General features: G+C 56.0%; 7 protein-coding genes across 7 annotated transcripts; 4 read left to right on the top strand and 3 right to left on the bottom strand.

Moving 5' to 3' along the window:
- Positions 1-3,763: 3,763 nt before the first annotated feature.
- Positions 3,764-4,201, bottom strand: B0H64DRAFT_440442 (uncharacterized protein; the record flags this gene model as incomplete). Its single annotated transcript, XM_062806487.1, has 4 exons — positions 3,764-3,804; positions 3,865-3,897; positions 3,998-4,051; positions 4,117-4,201. 4 exons carry the CDS (start codon positions 4,199-4,201, stop codon positions 3,764-3,766), a joined length of 213 nt encoding a protein of 70 aa, XP_062660471.1.
- A 390-nt stretch (positions 4,202-4,591) lies between these two features.
- Positions 4,592-5,547, top strand: B0H64DRAFT_114544 (uncharacterized protein). The gene has a single exon (XM_062797844.1). It carries the CDS (start codon positions 4,686-4,688, stop codon positions 5,448-5,450), a length of 765 nt encoding a protein of 254 aa, XP_062660470.1. The 5' UTR covers positions 4,592-4,685; the 3' UTR covers positions 5,451-5,547.
- Positions 5,548-6,608: 1,061 nt separating this feature from the next.
- On the top strand, positions 6,609-7,232 carry B0H64DRAFT_372374 (uncharacterized protein; the record flags this gene model as incomplete). The annotated part of the gene is made up of 2 exons (XM_062802225.1): positions 6,609-6,744; positions 6,796-7,232. 2 exons carry the CDS (start codon positions 6,609-6,611, stop codon positions 7,230-7,232), a joined length of 573 nt encoding a protein of 190 aa, XP_062660469.1.
- Positions 7,233-7,970: 738 nt separating this feature from the next.
- On the bottom strand, positions 7,971-9,001 carry B0H64DRAFT_390819 (uncharacterized protein). The gene is made up of 2 exons (XM_062803429.1): positions 8,784-9,001; positions 7,971-8,656 (listed from the first exon to the last, which is right to left on the bottom strand). The coding sequence occupies exon 2, from the start codon at positions 8,566-8,568 to the stop codon at positions 8,080-8,082; it is 489 nt and encodes a 162-aa protein (XP_062660468.1). The 5' UTR covers positions 8,569-8,656; positions 8,784-9,001; the 3' UTR covers positions 7,971-8,079.
- A 510-nt stretch (positions 9,002-9,511) lies between these two features.
- Positions 9,512-11,168, top strand: B0H64DRAFT_114506 (anion-transporting ATPase-like domain-containing protein). The gene is made up of 2 exons (XM_062797843.1): positions 9,512-10,180; positions 10,256-11,168. The coding sequence occupies exons 1-2, from the start codon at positions 9,791-9,793 to the stop codon at positions 10,886-10,888; spliced, it is 1,023 nt and encodes a 340-aa protein (XP_062660467.1). The 5' UTR covers positions 9,512-9,790; the 3' UTR covers positions 10,889-11,168.
- Positions 11,169-11,744: 576 nt separating this feature from the next.
- B0H64DRAFT_372371 (DWNN domain-containing protein) lies at positions 11,745-13,865 on the bottom strand (the record flags this gene model as incomplete). The annotated part of the gene is made up of 3 exons (XM_062802224.1): positions 11,745-13,293; positions 13,345-13,630; positions 13,691-13,865. 3 exons carry the CDS (start codon positions 13,863-13,865, stop codon positions 11,745-11,747), a joined length of 2,010 nt encoding a protein of 669 aa, XP_062660466.1.
- A 1,627-nt stretch (positions 13,866-15,492) lies between these two features.
- B0H64DRAFT_114494 (PRELI-like family-domain-containing protein) lies at positions 15,493-16,516 on the top strand. The gene has a single exon (XM_062797842.1). The coding sequence runs from the start codon at positions 15,621-15,623 to the stop codon at positions 16,332-16,334; it is 714 nt and encodes a 237-aa protein (XP_062660465.1). The 5' UTR covers positions 15,493-15,620; the 3' UTR covers positions 16,335-16,516.
- The last annotated feature ends 222 nt before the right edge of the window (positions 16,517-16,738 follow it).

Genomic DNA, 16,738 nt, shown 5'->3' with positions numbered 1-16,738 from the left:
CTTCAATATGCCGAGTAAGTTCATCGTCTGTTCTCTCTTTCCCCGAGTCGAGTCCCGAGTTCCCAGTCCTACCTAGCTTTCCCTTTGTCGTTGCCCCGCCCTGCTCCGCGCGGCTGCCACTTTACGGAGCTCCCGTCGGCCGTTTTTCGTGCCTCGTGCTCGTTGAGCTTCCTGTGACGAGAGAAGGTTGCCAGCGCATTTTGTTCCACGGGGTCGCCTCGCTGCCTAGTTTAAACCAGCAACGCCGATTCGAACCTGCAAGCCGACAGACATACATTCCTTGACGAATCTCCATTCTCAACGCCCCCTCCACCCGTTTTACCGCACCCGTTTTGCATGCACCGAGCTGGCGCACAGAGGTAGCAGGGACACTATCTCGGGGCGACTGGCCGTGCGCGGAAACTGGCGGCCCTGTTGGTGGCATCTTAGCTGGAAGGAGCTTCGGTGGACGTTCAGTTCTCGCTGGACTTGCTGAATTTCGACGCACAATTCCTTCTCGCTCTGCTGCCGGATACATCTAGATCTATGCTAACGAGAAAATGGAAGACCTGATCGGGGACCCGTTCATATATAACCAGGCCGTGTACGTCACCAAGCTCACCCTTCCTCCCACCTCCCTCCTCGCTCCCATTTAGCCCCGCAATGGATTGCTAATCCCCAACCCATAGGGCCCATCCCCTGAACGAAATCGAAGACTGCGCGATCGCTGTTGACGCCGCATACTACCTCCAGCTGCATCTCGATGTTTTCCCGGGCAACGAGCCCCTCCTCCCGGCCCTCGGTGGCTTGACCGGGATTCAGGGGCGCCTTGAGAATGAATTGGACCAATGGAAGGCACACAAAATCACACCGTTCTTCATCTTCGATGGCCAGTCCATGGCCGGCCAGGACGAGGCGGCAGTCAAGCGCGGCCTAGCCAACTGCCTGAAGGCTGATATTTCGTGGGACTTGTATTTCAATGGTCGTGCGGATGAGGCCGTGACGGCATTCGGTCAGAGCACAAGTACGTCTGCCATCTGTGCCTGCCAGTGGCACTCGGGGGCTAACTTTCAGGAGGCGCGTTTCCGACCAGGGCCCTCTACCCGCTCCTTCAGACCATCCTGAAGCAACGCGGGCTGCACTTCTTGGTGCCTCCCTTCAACGCCGCTGCCCAGGTGAGCCCAAGCCCCCTCGATATCCGGCAGTTCTGATGGCCATCTGACACGAGAGGTAGATGGCATACTTCGAGATGTGCGACTCAGACCAGTGTGCCGGCGTTATGGGCTCGTCAGAGCTCTTGCTGTATCCGATCCGGGACTGCGTCATCCGCACCATCGATTGGGAAAACAACCTGGTCTATGCGGTCTCGAAGAAACACATACTGAAGACTCTGAACGTTAGCGAGTCTCTGTTTGTCGACGCCTTTCTGATGACCGGGACGTCCTTCCTGCCGCCCTTTCCGCCCCTGACCGACCAAACTATCATCAAGACGCAACCTCACACGGTGGCTGACGCGGTTAATATGCTGCGAACCGCCGAGAAGTCGGTGACTCTTGTCTGCAGCAGCTTCCAAGACATCCTGAAGAACCAGGACCCCAATTGGCTTGACAAGTACCGCAAGGCCCGGATGGCCGTCGACCACTTCGTATACATTGCCGAGAATGGGGAGGTTAAGGTCCACGACTATGAACACCTGACGAACGACAATCATGAATACCTCGGCCTGCAGCTCCCCTCGGAGCTGTTCCATTATCTCAGCACAGGCCTAATCGGACCGCGTATTCTTACCTGGATCACCCATGGCCAGTTGCAAGTCCTGCCGACGCTTGATGGAGTCGCTTCAGAAGAGTACAGGAAGCTGGTGACAACACAATCAGCCCGCATCAAAGAGGCTGCCCTGAGTCTGGTAATTCCTCGTCTGAACCGCGGCATCGGATTTAAGAATATCAGCATGAAGGTCTGGTACGACCGCAACTATTCCTCCACCGTCTGGGACCGCCAGGAAGCCAAAGCCAACTTCACCCCTCAAGTCGCCAGTTGGAAAGTACGGGAAGCAAGCATCACAGAGAATATTCCGAACTTTGCCCACGGCTCCATCTTATCCGAGGTCCTGGCGTTGAAGAACCCGAAGTTTGTCGCTCTGACCCGCGCAAGCCCCGAGGACAAGTTGAAGGGCATCGAATCCGCTGAGCTGATCAAGTCGATCTGCATATGGAGATTTCTGCACATTCGGGGCTATGTCGATGACCGGCACGAACTTACTAGCTGGGGCTCTGCGTTGGCCACTGCGCTGGCTAGCATTGAGCCAACGGCCAAGAAGTACCCCGAGTTCCCGCACCTGTACGAGTCCATTCTTGTCGCGATGGAGTTGATCCGCTTCGAGCTCCTTAACGCCAGAAACCCGCATGATGAGCTGCGCGGCCTCCCCCTAAACGGTTCCGACACCGACCAATCGAGCCTACTCCTGATCAGCAGATGCGCGAGTTTGCTCAAGCTCAGGCATCAAGCCAACGGATACACGGGTCCCCTTAGCAAGAACCTCTTGGCTTTCCGCTCGCTCGTGTCCGAGGTACGGTCGGCCGATCGTGACCTTGTCGAGGCCATCCTCGCCTCCATGTTTATGTATGCGCAGGCGAAGCGGAACCGGGACAACGGCTGGGAATTGAGCCATCAGTATGTTTCTGCTAGCAAAACCTTGGAGCATCACGCTAACCCCGTCCACAGACTTCCCTTCCTCTACGATCCGGATGTCGCCCTCGGGATCGCGGTCAAGACGTATCTGGATGACCTTTTGCCGAATGACCCCCACAAGAGCCAGAAGCTCGAGCAGTTCCCAGGTGTATACGTACCGTACGCCGTCTCTTTCACCGAGGACTTCACTGTCGCCTGCAGCTTCTTCGATGCGCTGCATGCTGGCGTCAAGGAGCTAAGCCCCAACGATATCCCTGCGGCCGACCGCTCTGCTTGGGACAGCGCCGCCCAGTACCTCGCGACGAGACGGTAAAAATGATGACCTGGACCTTGACACGGCCTTGGTTAGGTGGGGCAGGGGACTATGTCGACCGTCGCTATGTTGCGCGTATAATGATACCGCAACCGGGGCCTGTGTTGAGGCCCCTTCAGCAGTATAGTCAAGCATAACCAACCCTGGTAGGAAATTTGACGAGTCGCGTCAATAATAAACCAGAATCTTCAAACTTGTTTGTGCAATCAGTGAAGCAATCAGTGAGGTGTCTCGAGAAATATGACGCCTCCATATATGCACGTGGCCGTTCAAACCCACAGACCATTGAATTCGAACCGCGGCACGTGAGGACCAAGCAGAATAGGTAGACCGCCAAAACAAGAAATCAATTTTTACAATTGCCCCGCCGTCAATAGGAATTATGATAGTTATGAGCCAGCTTCTCAACCAGCACATGGGATATCTTGCGCCGTCATACTCCTCATCCTCGTGCCCCTTCCCTAGAACCTCACTTTCCCCGACCCGCAGTCCCCTCTGTGATGTAGAAAAACCAGAAGACCCCCCGCCCTCCTCTCGCTATGGCCACCGAAACGTGGGAGTGAAAAGGCTAAGGTTTTGATCGCGTAGTAGAGTGGGATCGGAGGTCTCGGTTGGGTTTTGATGACCGCTTTGCCCGACCCGTCCCGCCAATTCGTATAAAATTCATCGAGTACTATCCTGCTCCGTTGCTCTGTGCCCTCACTAGGCCATTGTTGTTTGTTTATTGTCCCGTTCTATGGGGAGATGGCGTGGCGTGGCTGGGTTAAGTGGTGGACGGGTTTATGCGCCACCGACGAGGATGTTGTTTAGGGGCACGTGGACTGAAGGGGGAATGAGTTAGTTGCTGGCTTGAGACAACCGGGGGAGTGGGAAACGCATACTGAGCTTGACGAAGTACCCGACGGCACCCATGACTGTTACGTAGCATGTTGGTTAGTATACCGAACTGGACGTTGCACCGCCGTGCGTGTGTTGTGTGTGGATAGAGAAAAGGGTGATGGGTGGGAGGCATACCGAGGAAACCGACGCCCACGGCCTGGGAGATTTTGATGAATTCGCGGCGGTCGGCTGGGAGAGTGTCAGTGATTGGGTTCTTCTGGTTGATGCCATGGTTTGCGAGGAGAAAGGCATACGCTTCTGGGCGCGGTTGATGAACTGGATGCCGTCCTTCAGGAACTCGCGCGGCACGTCGAGCATCTCTTGGACTTGGTCGGCCATTGTGCTGGTTGGGTAGATGGGATTGGGTGAGAGAATAAAATTAAAGAGCGGGAAGAAGAAGTCTTGTGAAAGAGGGCGTTTCGTGGTCTTGGGAGATGGCAAGCACAGAGGTTGGAAGCTTTGGAGTTTGTCGCGTAAATTGGAGAGCTGTCAATTCCCTGAGCTCTTGGCACTGCCAAATGTGCCACATCGCCTGAACAATCCAGGCCTTGGAAGGTAAAGTGGCTCGTGCACTGGTTCAGGGGCTGAGATGGGGCGGATTACACGTGCACCAAGCAGAATGGGGCGGAAGCTGGCGGGCAATCCTCGGTCTCATGGTCCGGGGAGTCTTGGCGGGAGTTGCTTCCACTTGCCACAACTGGAAATGCAACAACTTGGCTTGAGCCTGACGCTTGGGAACTCTCAATTGAAACTTTTCATAACCCCCCAGCTCCGCTCAGGTCTCTTATCAATTTCAGTTCTCATCGGTTAACGATAACTACGGATGCGCAATTTCTTCTTCTCTCCTTGTGCTCTGCCGTCTCGCTGTTCAGAAGCAGAGGAAATGGACACCGAGGCCTTGGCCATGACAGCCGAAACTTGGGCGCTCGTGGTCCATTTGTGCCCGCATTCCGGGTTTTCCGTGAGCCAAGGAGTCGGTACTCACAATCATGGAACATTCCACTTCCCACAGTCACCCAAGAAACATCGCCATTCGCAAGGCATCAAGCGAGTCGGCTTCCCCGCACAGCTCCGATCTCGATGTGCAAAGACCTCCATGGTGCAGCAGAGCCCCGCCCGAGACCCTGCAGAATCGAATAGCCATGGTCTTCACACTGAGACATGCAGCATTCACGATTGGGCTCGCAAACCACTCAACTGCAGTGAAAAGCATTTCTTTTGTGCTATCACCACCCGACTGAGCAGCGGTGAAGCTGCTACCGTGGGAGAATTAAGCGATGTTGGTCAATGTCCCCGCTGTTCGGTCGACTTATGTGGCATCCTTACATTGCCGGCACACATGGCTTCTTTTCACCATCCGACCCGCAGACGCCCATCCCATCTCGCTGCGATGAGGGCCTGCGGGCTTGACAGTCGGTGGCGTGGCCGGTGGCGTGGCCCGGGTCGTCCCGGCGGCCGGTCTCCCACGCGGTCCGTCGGAGACCAGGACGATGACACCAGCCTCAAACTGACCATTCCCCTCTACCAAGGAAGAAAAAGAATACAGGGACTCCGTCGGCCAAACTCCGAGGCCAGGTGGGTTTGCTGATCTCCAGCTTAAACCCGGAACCCCTCCAAACACCTGCATGCGTACCATTGGCGGTGCGTGATGCAGCCTGCAACCATCAAAGGATCCCCAATGGAGTCATGTCAAGCCGCCCTGCCGAACATTGGCAGAGCTGGGCGGGCCTCCGCTGCATGCCGGATGACCCGTCTTGCAGAGGTACGCAGCTGCCCGCGCCATCAGCGGCGAATCCGAGCCCACTTCCGTGGCTGTTCTTGCCAGCGGCTTCCAGGGCTAGTAGCCAGTTCCGAGTCAGAGGAGCGTCGGTCGCTTCCTAAAAGCCCTCGACCGCCCGCTCGAGACTCAAGAGCCTGTCGGCATTGACCTCCCTCCTTTCCATCCGTCTCCATAAATTCCCTGCGGCTCCTACACAATAGGCACCTCGTACAAAGCTCATTCTACCGGGACGCGTACCACGACTATTCTTGTCACCAAGTCAAAGCAGGCCTTTGTTTGGCCAGCATCGAAACAACAAGCGCTTGATGCTCGATTGGCCAGCGCTACTCGACCTGCCGCGCGCCTGAAATTGTCACCGCGTGGGGCTGACCCCACATTTTAAGCTCAACCCAAGGTGAGCGGAAACGGTCTCTCATCCACCAGTTCACTTTCGCTTGAGCAACTCGAGACCGAAGCCACGCGATCATACCGCACAGAGGAAGGGCCTGAGACGGTCTGGACTGAGATCGGAGAGACTCTGTCTTGCCAAAACCATGGCTCCGAGACTCCGAGTATGACCCCCAGGCCGCCCAGCGGCGGCCATATATGACGAGCAGCATGCCCCATTGTTCCACCCATGGGTCTTTGTCCAGGCACTTCATAAGACCCCCGAGTGGCCTGTCCGCGGTTTTCGCGTTCATTGCCCAAAAGGACAACCCTAGTGTAATATCTTTCCTTTCTACCCTCAGGGATTGCCTGGAGTATCCCGTACGCCTTATTTACTTTTTTTTCTCGTCTGTATTTCAACACTTTCGCCCTCATTTTATTCCCGTTGATCGTTGTTACGGAACACCCTTCTTGGCCACAAAAGAGCACGACGCCGAGCCAGCTCCACAGCCGTTGTTGGCTGAGCCACTGTGGTTCTTTGCATAAACAGACAGTCGAGGGACTCAAAAGGAGAAAGTCGTCCGCTAAACTTCGCCCGACATGCGCAGACCAAGATTTCGGAGGTCTACCTCCTCGCGTTTCAGCAACCCCGAATACATGATGCCTATCCCTCAGAGCCCGACGCAGATATCACTCCGGGGAAGAGACACGGGTTTCCCGGAGGCGTTCTGTGGCAGTAAGTTGACAGCTTGGACCGATAATTGAGTACCTACTGACCACCTCACAGGCCGGAACACAACACTACCACACCCCGAAGCGAATCTCAACCCCGACGCCTGCCTCACCGAGGACGATGTGAACCCGGCACGGGCGCTTTTAAGATACCGGATGTCCTTCATGGCCCAGCAGGAGGCCAACAGCCGGGCATCCACCTTTGACGACCGAAGGCCCGATTCCCCCGAAGAAGGAACTCTTTCCGCCTTCGGCCGGATCGCCATCAACTCGATCCGGGCTGCCGAGATCCCCGGGCTCGATGCCTTTCTCCCGTCCAAGGACGGCGACGCCATCGAGTCAAGTGACGGCATGAGCAGCAGGGACCCGGACTCGCCCGTACACCGGGGGACAGCGTTCGACCATCCCAAGGCCGACCCACGAGACGCGCCGCGGGATCCACGGCACGGGAGGCGCAGAAGCAGCTTCATGAGCAGACTAATGCACCGGTAGGCGGACCGCAGCCACCAGATAAAAGAGATTGTCGACAGGCTGGCATGTGGGCTTCTCGGGTCGGCGTGATCCAACCGGGAGAGACTTGGGCGTTTCAGCATAGGTGCGCAACGGGTATTGAGTTTTTATCGCATAGCTGAGAGCGGGAGATCATGACTTAACGACTGGTGCTAGGTGGGTAATGGCTTGGTTCTATGGCGGAGTAATGGGTAGAAGAGGAAGACCACATTCATTTGTTACTGGTTTATTAGCCTCGCGGCATCACCCATCTCTACAGGATAGGGCTGGGTAAAAGCGCACTGTCAACGGACCACAATTCTGACAAGCCGCGTCTTATTTCTTTTTTTTTTCTAAGGCTGTCGGGGGGTGCATCAGGTTCGCTCCAGCGGCGGGGACAAAAAAATAGGAGAAACAAGAAATACATAGCAAATAAACAAAACAAGAATGCAACCACTTTGGCTTGGTCCCCGTAGAGTAAGCACTTGGGAAAACCTCGCAACTTTATGCCACATTTTGCAAATAGTCAAACCAGCTTTGGTGGGCACATTCATCTCAGCTCCGACTGCCTTGCTCGATTTGCAACGTCAACTCTTCGTCAACACTTCACTGCCATGGCTAACCGCTGTTACACTTTGACGCAGTCAGGCCAAGCAATAGAATACAACGGCTACCTAACTCTCCACTACCAAAACGCAAAGGTTACTGAACTACATTATGAGTGGGATCCTTGCTCCAGCTCACAACCCCTGAACTACAATGCCACCCCCCCCCCCCAACCCACCTCTCTCAACCCCGTTCCCCATCCGCACGAAGCCAGTACAAACCCCCTCCCGAACCACGAATTCGTTCAACTCCCCCGATAAGTACTATACCCAAACGGCGCCAGCAACAACGGCACGTGATACCGCTCCCCGTCCCGCACCGTAAAGGTGACGTCCACCTCCGGGTAGAAGGTCTGCTCAAGCCCGCCGAAATACCCCGCGCTGTCGAACCGCAGCGTCCACCGGCTCGAGCCCCCCGACATGCCGCCCAGCACGTCCCCCAGCGTGCACACGGGCACCTCGCCCGACGAGGTCGCGGAGGAGTAGGGCAGCCAGGCCTTGATGCGGCCGTCGTCGTCGGTTTGGGACTCGAAGACGCGGTGGAGGGGGGGGGTTGTCGTGTTGGTGGTGGTGGTGTTGGTGTTGTTGGGGGTGGTTGTGCTGGTTGTGGTGGGGGGGTTGGAGGTGGAGATCAGCTCGAGCTTGACGCGCATGTTGCGGGCGGGCTGGCCGGTCGTGGTGTCGAGGACGTGGCAGGTTATGCGGTCTTTGGTTTCGGTGGGTTCGGTGGCCATTTTTGCGTTCGAAGGGGGGTGGGCGGTTCTTTCTTTGGTTTGCTTCTTGATGGTTTTGTAGTGGTGGTGGAATGTGGTGATGATGAGTCTGGTGTTGCGGGGTGTAAGCGGGGAGTTGGGGAGCTGGGGAGCTGGGGAGAAGTGGTGGAGTGTGTTAAGTCTTATATGTCGAGAGAGCAACGGGTACTGTGCCAAAAATGGATTGACTCACTTACACAGCGGGCTTCAGTTGTTTTGAGTTGGCGATCGCTGTCGTGTTGTTGCGACAGTGGGGTTGTCACGGCAGGGCTGTGCTGGTGAGGGGTAACAATGAAGTGGAACCGACTCCAACTGAGCACAGCACAGCAAGCACAATGAACCCCGGTAACGTCCGGCAAATGCCCCGAGAAGGGCCCTTATATGTGCATTTGCAGGGGAACGCGTGTACTGGGCTTGGGCAGTGGCAAGATCGAAGTTCAATTTATTCTGCTGCCTACAACCCGATGTCTCACACGATCTGCGGAGCTGACCATGGCATTAATTGCTCGGGGGCTGTTGCTGTCCACTCCCACTCAGCCCCGCGTCCTGAAGAGGAACACGGGGAGTCGATGGATGTCTGTTCCGGTCACTCGTTGCTTGAATCATCGCTAATGTTCGTAATGGGTTGGTTAACAGAAACAGCGGTCAATAATTGCAGACTGTATTACGGGGATCCGGGTGATTTATTGGTATGCCTGAGTGCGGCGTGCTGGAGATTCTCTCGTTTCCTTCCAAGGTTTCGGACACGAATCTCTCAGCTTTTCCCAGTTGGAGACAAAATACCCCCTTAATGTTGCCACCAAAGCCTTGACCTCGAGTTAGTGGGTGGTTCAGCTGAGCAGCCACATGCCAGCGGATGGAAGTCAAACCCCTCTGTAGGCCGACCCCCTGCAGTTGCTTGACCCCGCCATGAAACCCCTGTGACGTTGCCCGGTCCCGGGCTCGAACCCCACGGACCGTCTGGAGACCGGCCGCGCTCCGGAAGTGACTTTGCATTTCGAATGGGTTCCAAAGGAGCCCAAACCACCACTGACTGCTATCAACGTGGCTAGCAACCTGAGGCTACGGACTACGTTTCGTTTTCTACAACACAGGCGACCGAGAACCCCAAACCAAAACTTGCTTGCATTGCACTTTCACCCCGCAACAACGAAACCAAAAATCCACAACTCAACCCTTTATCGAACGAACAACTTTATCCAATATGTCGGCTACGCTCATTAACGTCGACGATGGCGACGCCATGGAGCCTACGCTGCAGTCGATCCTCGACCAGCGGTCACTCCGTTGGATCTTCGTCGGCGGCAAGGGCGGTGTGGGCAAGACGACCACATCCTGCTCGCTTGCCATCCAACTCGCAAAAGTACGCCGCTCTGTGCTGCTCATCTCAACCGACCCGGCCCACAACCTCAGCGATGCCTTCAGCCAAAAGTTCGGCAAGGAGGCCCGTCTTATCGACGGGTTTGAGAATCTGAGCGCCATGGAGATCGACCCCAACGGAAGCATCCAAGATCTATTGGCGGGGCAGGGCGAGGGTGACGCCGGCGCCGACATGGGCGGCATGGGGGGGATGATGCAAGACCTGGCCTTTGCGGTAAGACGCCAACCTCCACCCGGTTTCAACTCCAAAAAAGTGCATTCCCGGCTAACTGACGACGACGGCCTACAGATTCCAGGTATCGACGAAGCCATGTCCTTCGCCGAAGTCCTCAAGCAAGTCAAGTCGCTCTCGTACGAGACCATCATCTTCGACACCGCACCAACCGGCCACACACTCCGCTTCCTACAATTCCCATCCGTGCTCGAGAAGGCACTCGCCAAGGTATCACAGCTGTCGAGCCAGTACGGGCCCCTCCTCAACGGGTTCCTGGGCAGCAACGGGACACTTCCAAACGGGCAGAACCTCAACGAGATGATGGAGAAGCTGGAGACGCTGCGGGCGACCATCTCGGAGGTGAACACGCAGTTCAAGGACGAGCGGCTGACGACGTTCGTGTGCGTGTGCATCCCCGAGTTCCTCTCGCTGTACGAGACGGAGCGCATGATCCAGGAGCTGGCCAGCTACGGCATCGACACCCACAGCATCGTCGTCAACCAGCTGCTGTTCCCCAAGCCCGGGTCCGACTGCGAGCAGTGCACCGCCCGCCGCCGCATGCAGAAGAAGTACCTCGAGCAGATCGAGGAGCTGTACGACGAGTTCAACGTCGTCAAGATGCCGCTGCTGGTCGAGGAGGTCAGGGGGAAGGAGCGGCTCGAGCGCTTCAGCGAGATGCTGGTCCAGCCGTTCGTGCCGCCTGCGTAGGGTGCTGGGGAATGGGGGGGCGTAGAAGATGTAGCTGGGATGAAGACGGGCGTGAGGCTGTAGATACCCTCCTGCGTTGACAGTAATTGTTCGTCGATAGCAGCCGTATAAAGGTGTCAGGGAGTCAGGCATGCCATAGAGTACGGAGTACGCGGGCAAGACACGACGTGCACGTGCGGACAGGCGTTATGCCATGGATAGAAGCCCCAGCCGTGAACTTCAATCGAATGAACAGTTAAAACATGAGACACGTGTGCGATGAGCACAATAATTTCACGAGCTGGATTGTGGGATATTCATGGAACTCAATTCCGTCTATGCTAAGCGAAGAAATGCTATAGCGATACTTATACACCCCCAAAAAAAGCAGCCAACAAACGGCCTGTGAGCGATCCCAACCTATGATACCAATGCACCGCCGGCCCCCCCAGAGATGTGTTTTTCTGCCGCGGTCGGGTAATACACACGCGCGACCCCTTTGCTTGAACCCAGGGAAACAAAAAAAGCCATCCCTTCCCTCAACGCCAAACCTCAAGTTACGCCATTAAAAACCCATCCGTGGATCGACCCAAGAAAGTTCCCCCTTCTGTGGCCAGATGGCGACATCCTCCGCTAAGAAAAAACATGAAAACGCCGCAATGTCAAGGTCAAGTGGCCGGCCATGGTGAATTTCGTATATATATATATTTGTCTCCACGGGTCGTTGAGACAGTAGAGGACCAAGACGTAGAATCGGGATGTATGTGGTGCCGGGAACTGGTTTCAATTGCCGGATAGGTGGTATGTACGGCGGTGCAAGGGCGCGACAGTGGTACGCCCGGGCGACCACGCTGATGCAGGTATGTACAGCCCCCCTTCAGAGCTCCCTGTAATCGCTAGGCCTGACGCGGCGCTGCCGGTTCTGATGTCGATGCGGGTTGACCGGCTTGCGGAAGTAGGCGTCGTCCTCCTCAACAGCAGGCTGATAGGCAAAGTTTTTATTGCCGCTATTGTTGTGTTGGTGTCCAAAGTGCTGTTGCCCCTGGCCTTGGTTTTGCTGGTGTCCAAAATGCTGCTGCCCCTGGCCCTGCTGGTGCTGTTGTTGTTGCTGCTGGTATTGTTGCTGCTGCTGTTGATGAGGACCATTGCTGTAACCACCGCCCGTGCCCATGCCCATCCCATTCGTCCGCCCGCCGCCCATGTTGCCGTTGTTCATGCCCATGCCACCGGACCCACCCCAACCGCCGTTGTTGTACCCGCCGGCACCGGCCATGTTGTTCATGCCGCCGTAGCCGCCGCCCATCTGGCCCGCCATCATAGGATTCATCATGGGGTTCATCATGCCCATGCCCATGTTGGGCATACCGCCCATGGCCCCGTAGTTGCCGCCCATCATAGGCATGCCCGGGTACATCATAGGCATTCCGCCCATCGGCATGCCGTTCATGCCGGTCATACCTCCCGGGTAATTTTGTCCGCCGTTCATCATTGGCATCATGTTTTGTTGTTGGACTTCTTGCGCCTTCTGCATGGCCTTGGGCGCTTTCGGAATTTTGGGGTTCTCCAAGGCGTCCTCTGCGGGGCGCTTGTTGGAAGGTTGAGCCTGTTCCCCAGTGGCAAGTGTGGACGCGGCGCTCTGCGGGGTTGAAGTTGACGACTGGGCAGGTTGGTTTGTCGCGGGCGCTGCAGGAGCAGGCGATGGTGAATGTGATTTTGCCTTGCTTCCGTCGGGCCTAGTATCGACTTCCTCCCTGCCGACGGTTGCCGGCGAGTTTGCCTCGGCAGGGGGGCTGTTAGACCTCTCCTTCTTACCATCCTTCTCGGCAAGAAACACCTTGATCTTCTCCACGGCCTCCTCGTCCGTCTTCAGATCATCGATCAGGACGCCTTCTGCCTTGCAAGCCGGGCAGACGAAGTCGCTCTCAATGAGAGCATTGGTGATGCAATCATTGCAATACGTCTTCTCACAACACGGAGTCTTCATTGGCTCTATGAACATTTTCTTGTCGACGGGGCACTCCAAGCCTCGTTCCCGGACGATCTTGTCCTCCTCGGCAGCGGCCTTCTGGGCGGCGGGGTTCGCCTTGGCTTTGGCCTGGAACTGTTCCCAGGCCGCCTTGTCCGGTTCAGCAATCACGAACTCTCCGTCCGCATTGACCATGATGCCGGACGGAGTCTTCGAGTCTTCGCCGTCAGCGTTCTGGCCAAGCGCCGTTGCCTTGTCTACTGTCTTTAGGAACGACCTGGGAATGCCCGTTGTCCTCTTGACACGGGGACGGTTGTCGTACTCGGGGTTGTCGTTGGTTGGGCAAAGTTGAATCCAGTGGCCCTTCTCACCGCACCGATAGCAGATGTAGCCCTGAGGGGGTTCATGATCGGGGACATTGGCCGGTTTCTTGGGGCCTCCCTTGGCGACGTATTGTTGTCTACACTCTGTTAGCATTTACTTATTCCGTGCATGGGTTGACTGAACATACGTAGCCATCTCTTCCTCGCGGGAGGTGAAGTTCTCAGTCTGCGCCTGGAAGACCGCCGCCAGCTTTTCTTCCTCCGTCATCGCACTACTCAGCTGCGCCAACGTGTTGGACTGTGCCTTGACGGCCGGTTTGGCGATCTGTTCCCGCCGCGACGAGTTCTTTGCATGTACGGGCATCTTGCCGGAGACATAGCGGGCGGCACCTCCTCTGCCGGCTACCTTGGGAGGCATACGCCGAGCAATGACCGTAGTGGATCGGGGAATAATTGTCGTGTCATCGTCGTAGACTAAGCACACGTCAGTACGCCTAAATTCTCGACGGGTAAGGTAATCTGGGGGGTCCATACCTTCTTTCATGCCCTCGTCGGCGCAGATGACAAGGTCGAAGTCGGTTCCATCGCCGAGGCCGCTTCGTAGGATGATTTCACGTTTCAGCTCGAAGACGGAGATGCCTGTCCCGTCGAACTCCACGCGGGTGGGCTCCTTCTGAGACTTGAACTTGAAAAAGACCGAGGAGGCCATGTTGATTGGTGTCGCGTGAGCGCTTTACAGACGTTCTTTTGTGTGAGGGTGTCGAGGTCTGCAACAAGCAGTTTGCCCGCGCAACGGGGGCTGTACGTATTAAGTGCTCTCGAAACCTGTTTCGCACGAGGTGAATGGAGAGAAAATGACTTGATGTTTTTTCTTGTTCTTGTAGATTGCCCAGGGCCACAGTTGTGCTCGTCTCTTTCTCAACGCCAGAGTTGGATGCAGTCAATTCTGATTGTTCTCAAGGCGAGACAGAAAGCGCTTTATGAATGAGAGGTTAAGCAAGAAAAGAAATTGCAATACAAAGACCCCTTGCGAAAACTCTGGTTGCCTACTGCAAAACTGGGTGAATGGAGAATCGCAATTGATCTCCTCCTGAATAGCACCACCTCCACGGCCAGCAATTCAGCGAAACACCTGGTTAGTAGAGGCGCGTGTGAAATACGAGCCTAAATGCAGTCGGCCACAAGTCCACGGGGGAGATGGCGACGATTTCGCGGTGGATTAGGTCGAATCTCTCGTGTCGAGCCTTGTTTTAGGCGACGGTCGTCGGCTTTGTTCTCGGTCGCAGTGGCGGAATGCGGAACCGAAAGAAACGTCTCTACGAAATACGATCGTCGCTTGAGGAAATCTGGGCGATGAAGTGCCTTAGTAGACACGGTGTTGAAATGGCGCGTGGTATGAGTATGGGTGCCGAGTTGCGCCTGGGAAGAAGGTGAAATGGGAAGGGAAAGTAGGTTGGCTGGCATTCGGAAGGCGAGGGCTGCGTGCTGAGTTCAAGTGCCCATGCCTCCCTTGGTGACTAAGCGGGTCGGGTGCTCTTTGGTTTTCGCCGCCTGAGCGAACACGCGTGCGCATCATCCTCAGGCAGAACGAGAAAAAGGTTCGAGAACCGCAGGGAAGGTCCGACCCCACACTTTCGGTCGGTTTGACTTTCGATACTATCGAAGATACGAACTTGCGACAGCTTTCAACAGCCGGACAATGGCATTTAAAAGAATTATAAACGGACTTTTAGTTCTGAATGGTAAGCAATATGTACACAGTTGTTTTTAGAGTTTGCAAGCGCCGAGTCACAGATATATTATGTGTATCAACATGTTAAGCTGTTACAGCCCATCGTTCCCACAGGTGGGCTCATGATGGTTCTCGGCTGTTTCGCTTCCATCTCCGATTGCAGCGGGCCAAAAAGTGCGGCAAGCTCCTTCGAACCATGAGCTGATGATCGTCACCGTTGCGTTCCCCTCCATGGCTCGTTTGGCCACCCATTTGCTCCGGGGCATCTCCCAATCAGACTGATACATAACCTGATTTCTCCCACCTCTTTCGATTGCGACAGCATCTCGTTTACCGATTCGGGGCATCCCGAGCGAATATTTCGCCGGAGAAAACGCTCTTATCCCGACGAGAAAACTTGAACCGAGAGGCCGGAAGCGACTGGGAGAACCTTTTCTCGCAAAGGACGTCTCCAATGTCCAATTCGTACAATCCATAAAGACCTCAGACCGCGAGCTACGTTTTTGCACGACCCGCTGTAGCACGACCCAAGCTACGGAGTACGTCGTCTCAATTTCGCGCCGATCGAGCCTTCGAGCCTGTGTAACTCGAGCTATCGCCTCCCCCGCGCCGGACTTGGAGATCCAAGCTCCTTGCCCTTATCAAGCGCCCTTCCATCACCACTTCGAACATCCCATGCAACCAATTTAATTTCAAGTTCATACGCATCCCGGACTCCAAAAGAAGGTCAACATGGTCCTCACACACACCACCAACCACACCTATTCGCATCCCTTCCCGACCGTCACCCTCGCCTTCTTCCTCCGCTACTGCTCCCCGCAGCTCAACCCCTTCGCCAGCCATGTGCTCAGCACCGATACCATCTCCTCGCACGTCGACCGGGACACGGGCCGTCTGCACACGACACGCATCCACCTGAAGAAGTCCCGCCTACCACCGGGTGTCATGAAATTATTGCCTTCATCCCTAACGGGCGGGACGACGGACAAGGCATCCTACATTCTCGAGACGAGCATCGTGGACATGCGCGAGGGATGGATGGCGACGGAGAGCCGGAACCTCAACTTTGTCGGTGTGCTCTCGGTGGTTGAGAGGCAGCTTTACGCCGTGCCCAAGACCAAGCCGGCGGCGGACAACACAGACGTCGAGACCAGGGTGGTGTTCCGCTCGCGGCTGGGCGAGCGGATCCGAGACCGCCTAGGACAGGCACAGGCGCAGGCGGAGGCGGCCGCGAACGACGGCAACACCGGGTTCTTTGCGCGGCTGGGTGCGCAGGGCATCCAGCGCAGCATCGAAACGTTTGCGTCGACCAAGACACAGGACCAGCTCGGAAAGAGCCGCGAGGGCATGTGCATGATCCTCGAAAGGCTACGGCAGACGGGCATCATGGGCGTGCTCGAGCTGAGGAAGATGGCGAGCCAGCGCGGGACGGAGGCTGCACGCTGAGCGAGGCATACTTGCTGTGCTACCTCGTCGGCCTCAAAGAGAAACGAGCATTGCCAACTGAAGCAACGCTCTGGCTTTGGGCTACCGATTGGTATACCCATTTCTCAGGAAGGGCCCTCTCTTCGGCACACATCACGCACTCTCTCGCCCGCTTACGCAACATGACGACACGTTCGGTTGATTTGAATCAACATTTTTACTCCGCTTCAATTTTCAATCCACGCCTCAACTATTGAGGCGGGCTTCAAAGGGAAGCCAGCTCCTCGGCGGCTCCTGTGTTGTACATTTTTCACCTTCACCCCTGTTTTATAGCTCTCCAGCAACGGCGTATCGGATAACTGTTTTGATATCACGGATGATTTTTCACGAAAGGGTTACGTTCATGACCACCAAGGCGGGAGGCG

Source organism: Chaetomium fimeti (assembly GCF_033439085.1).
Source record: "Chaetomium fimeti strain CBS 168.71 chromosome Unknown B0H64scaffold_3, whole genome shotgun sequence".
In the NCBI taxonomy this organism is placed as follows: Eukaryota; Fungi; Ascomycota; class Sordariomycetes; order Sordariales; family Chaetomiaceae; genus Chaetomium; species Chaetomium fimeti.
The sequence above is the reverse complement of the archived record's forward strand: the minus strand, read 5'-3'. Positions and strand labels throughout refer to the sequence as shown.

Excerpts from the sequence above, each read along its gene's own strand:
- B0H64DRAFT_390819 (XM_062803429.1), bottom strand. The coding sequence starts at position 8,568 with ATGGCCACCGAACCCACCGAAACCAAAGACCGCATAACCTGCCACGTC.
- B0H64DRAFT_114494 (XM_062797842.1), top strand. The coding sequence starts at position 15,621 with ATGGTCCTCACACACACCACCAACCACACCTATTCGCATCCCTTCCCG.
- B0H64DRAFT_114544 (XM_062797844.1), top strand. The coding sequence starts at position 4,686 with ATGCGCAATTTCTTCTTCTCTCCTTGTGCTCTGCCGTCTCGCTGTTCA.
- B0H64DRAFT_114506 (XM_062797843.1), top strand. The coding sequence starts at position 9,791 with ATGTCGGCTACGCTCATTAACGTCGACGATGGCGACGCCATGGAGCCT. Across the intron at positions 10,181-10,255 it reads TGCAAGACCTGGCCTTTGCG|ATTCCAGGTATCGACGAAGC; the intron begins GTAAGACGCCAA and ends GACGGCCTACAG.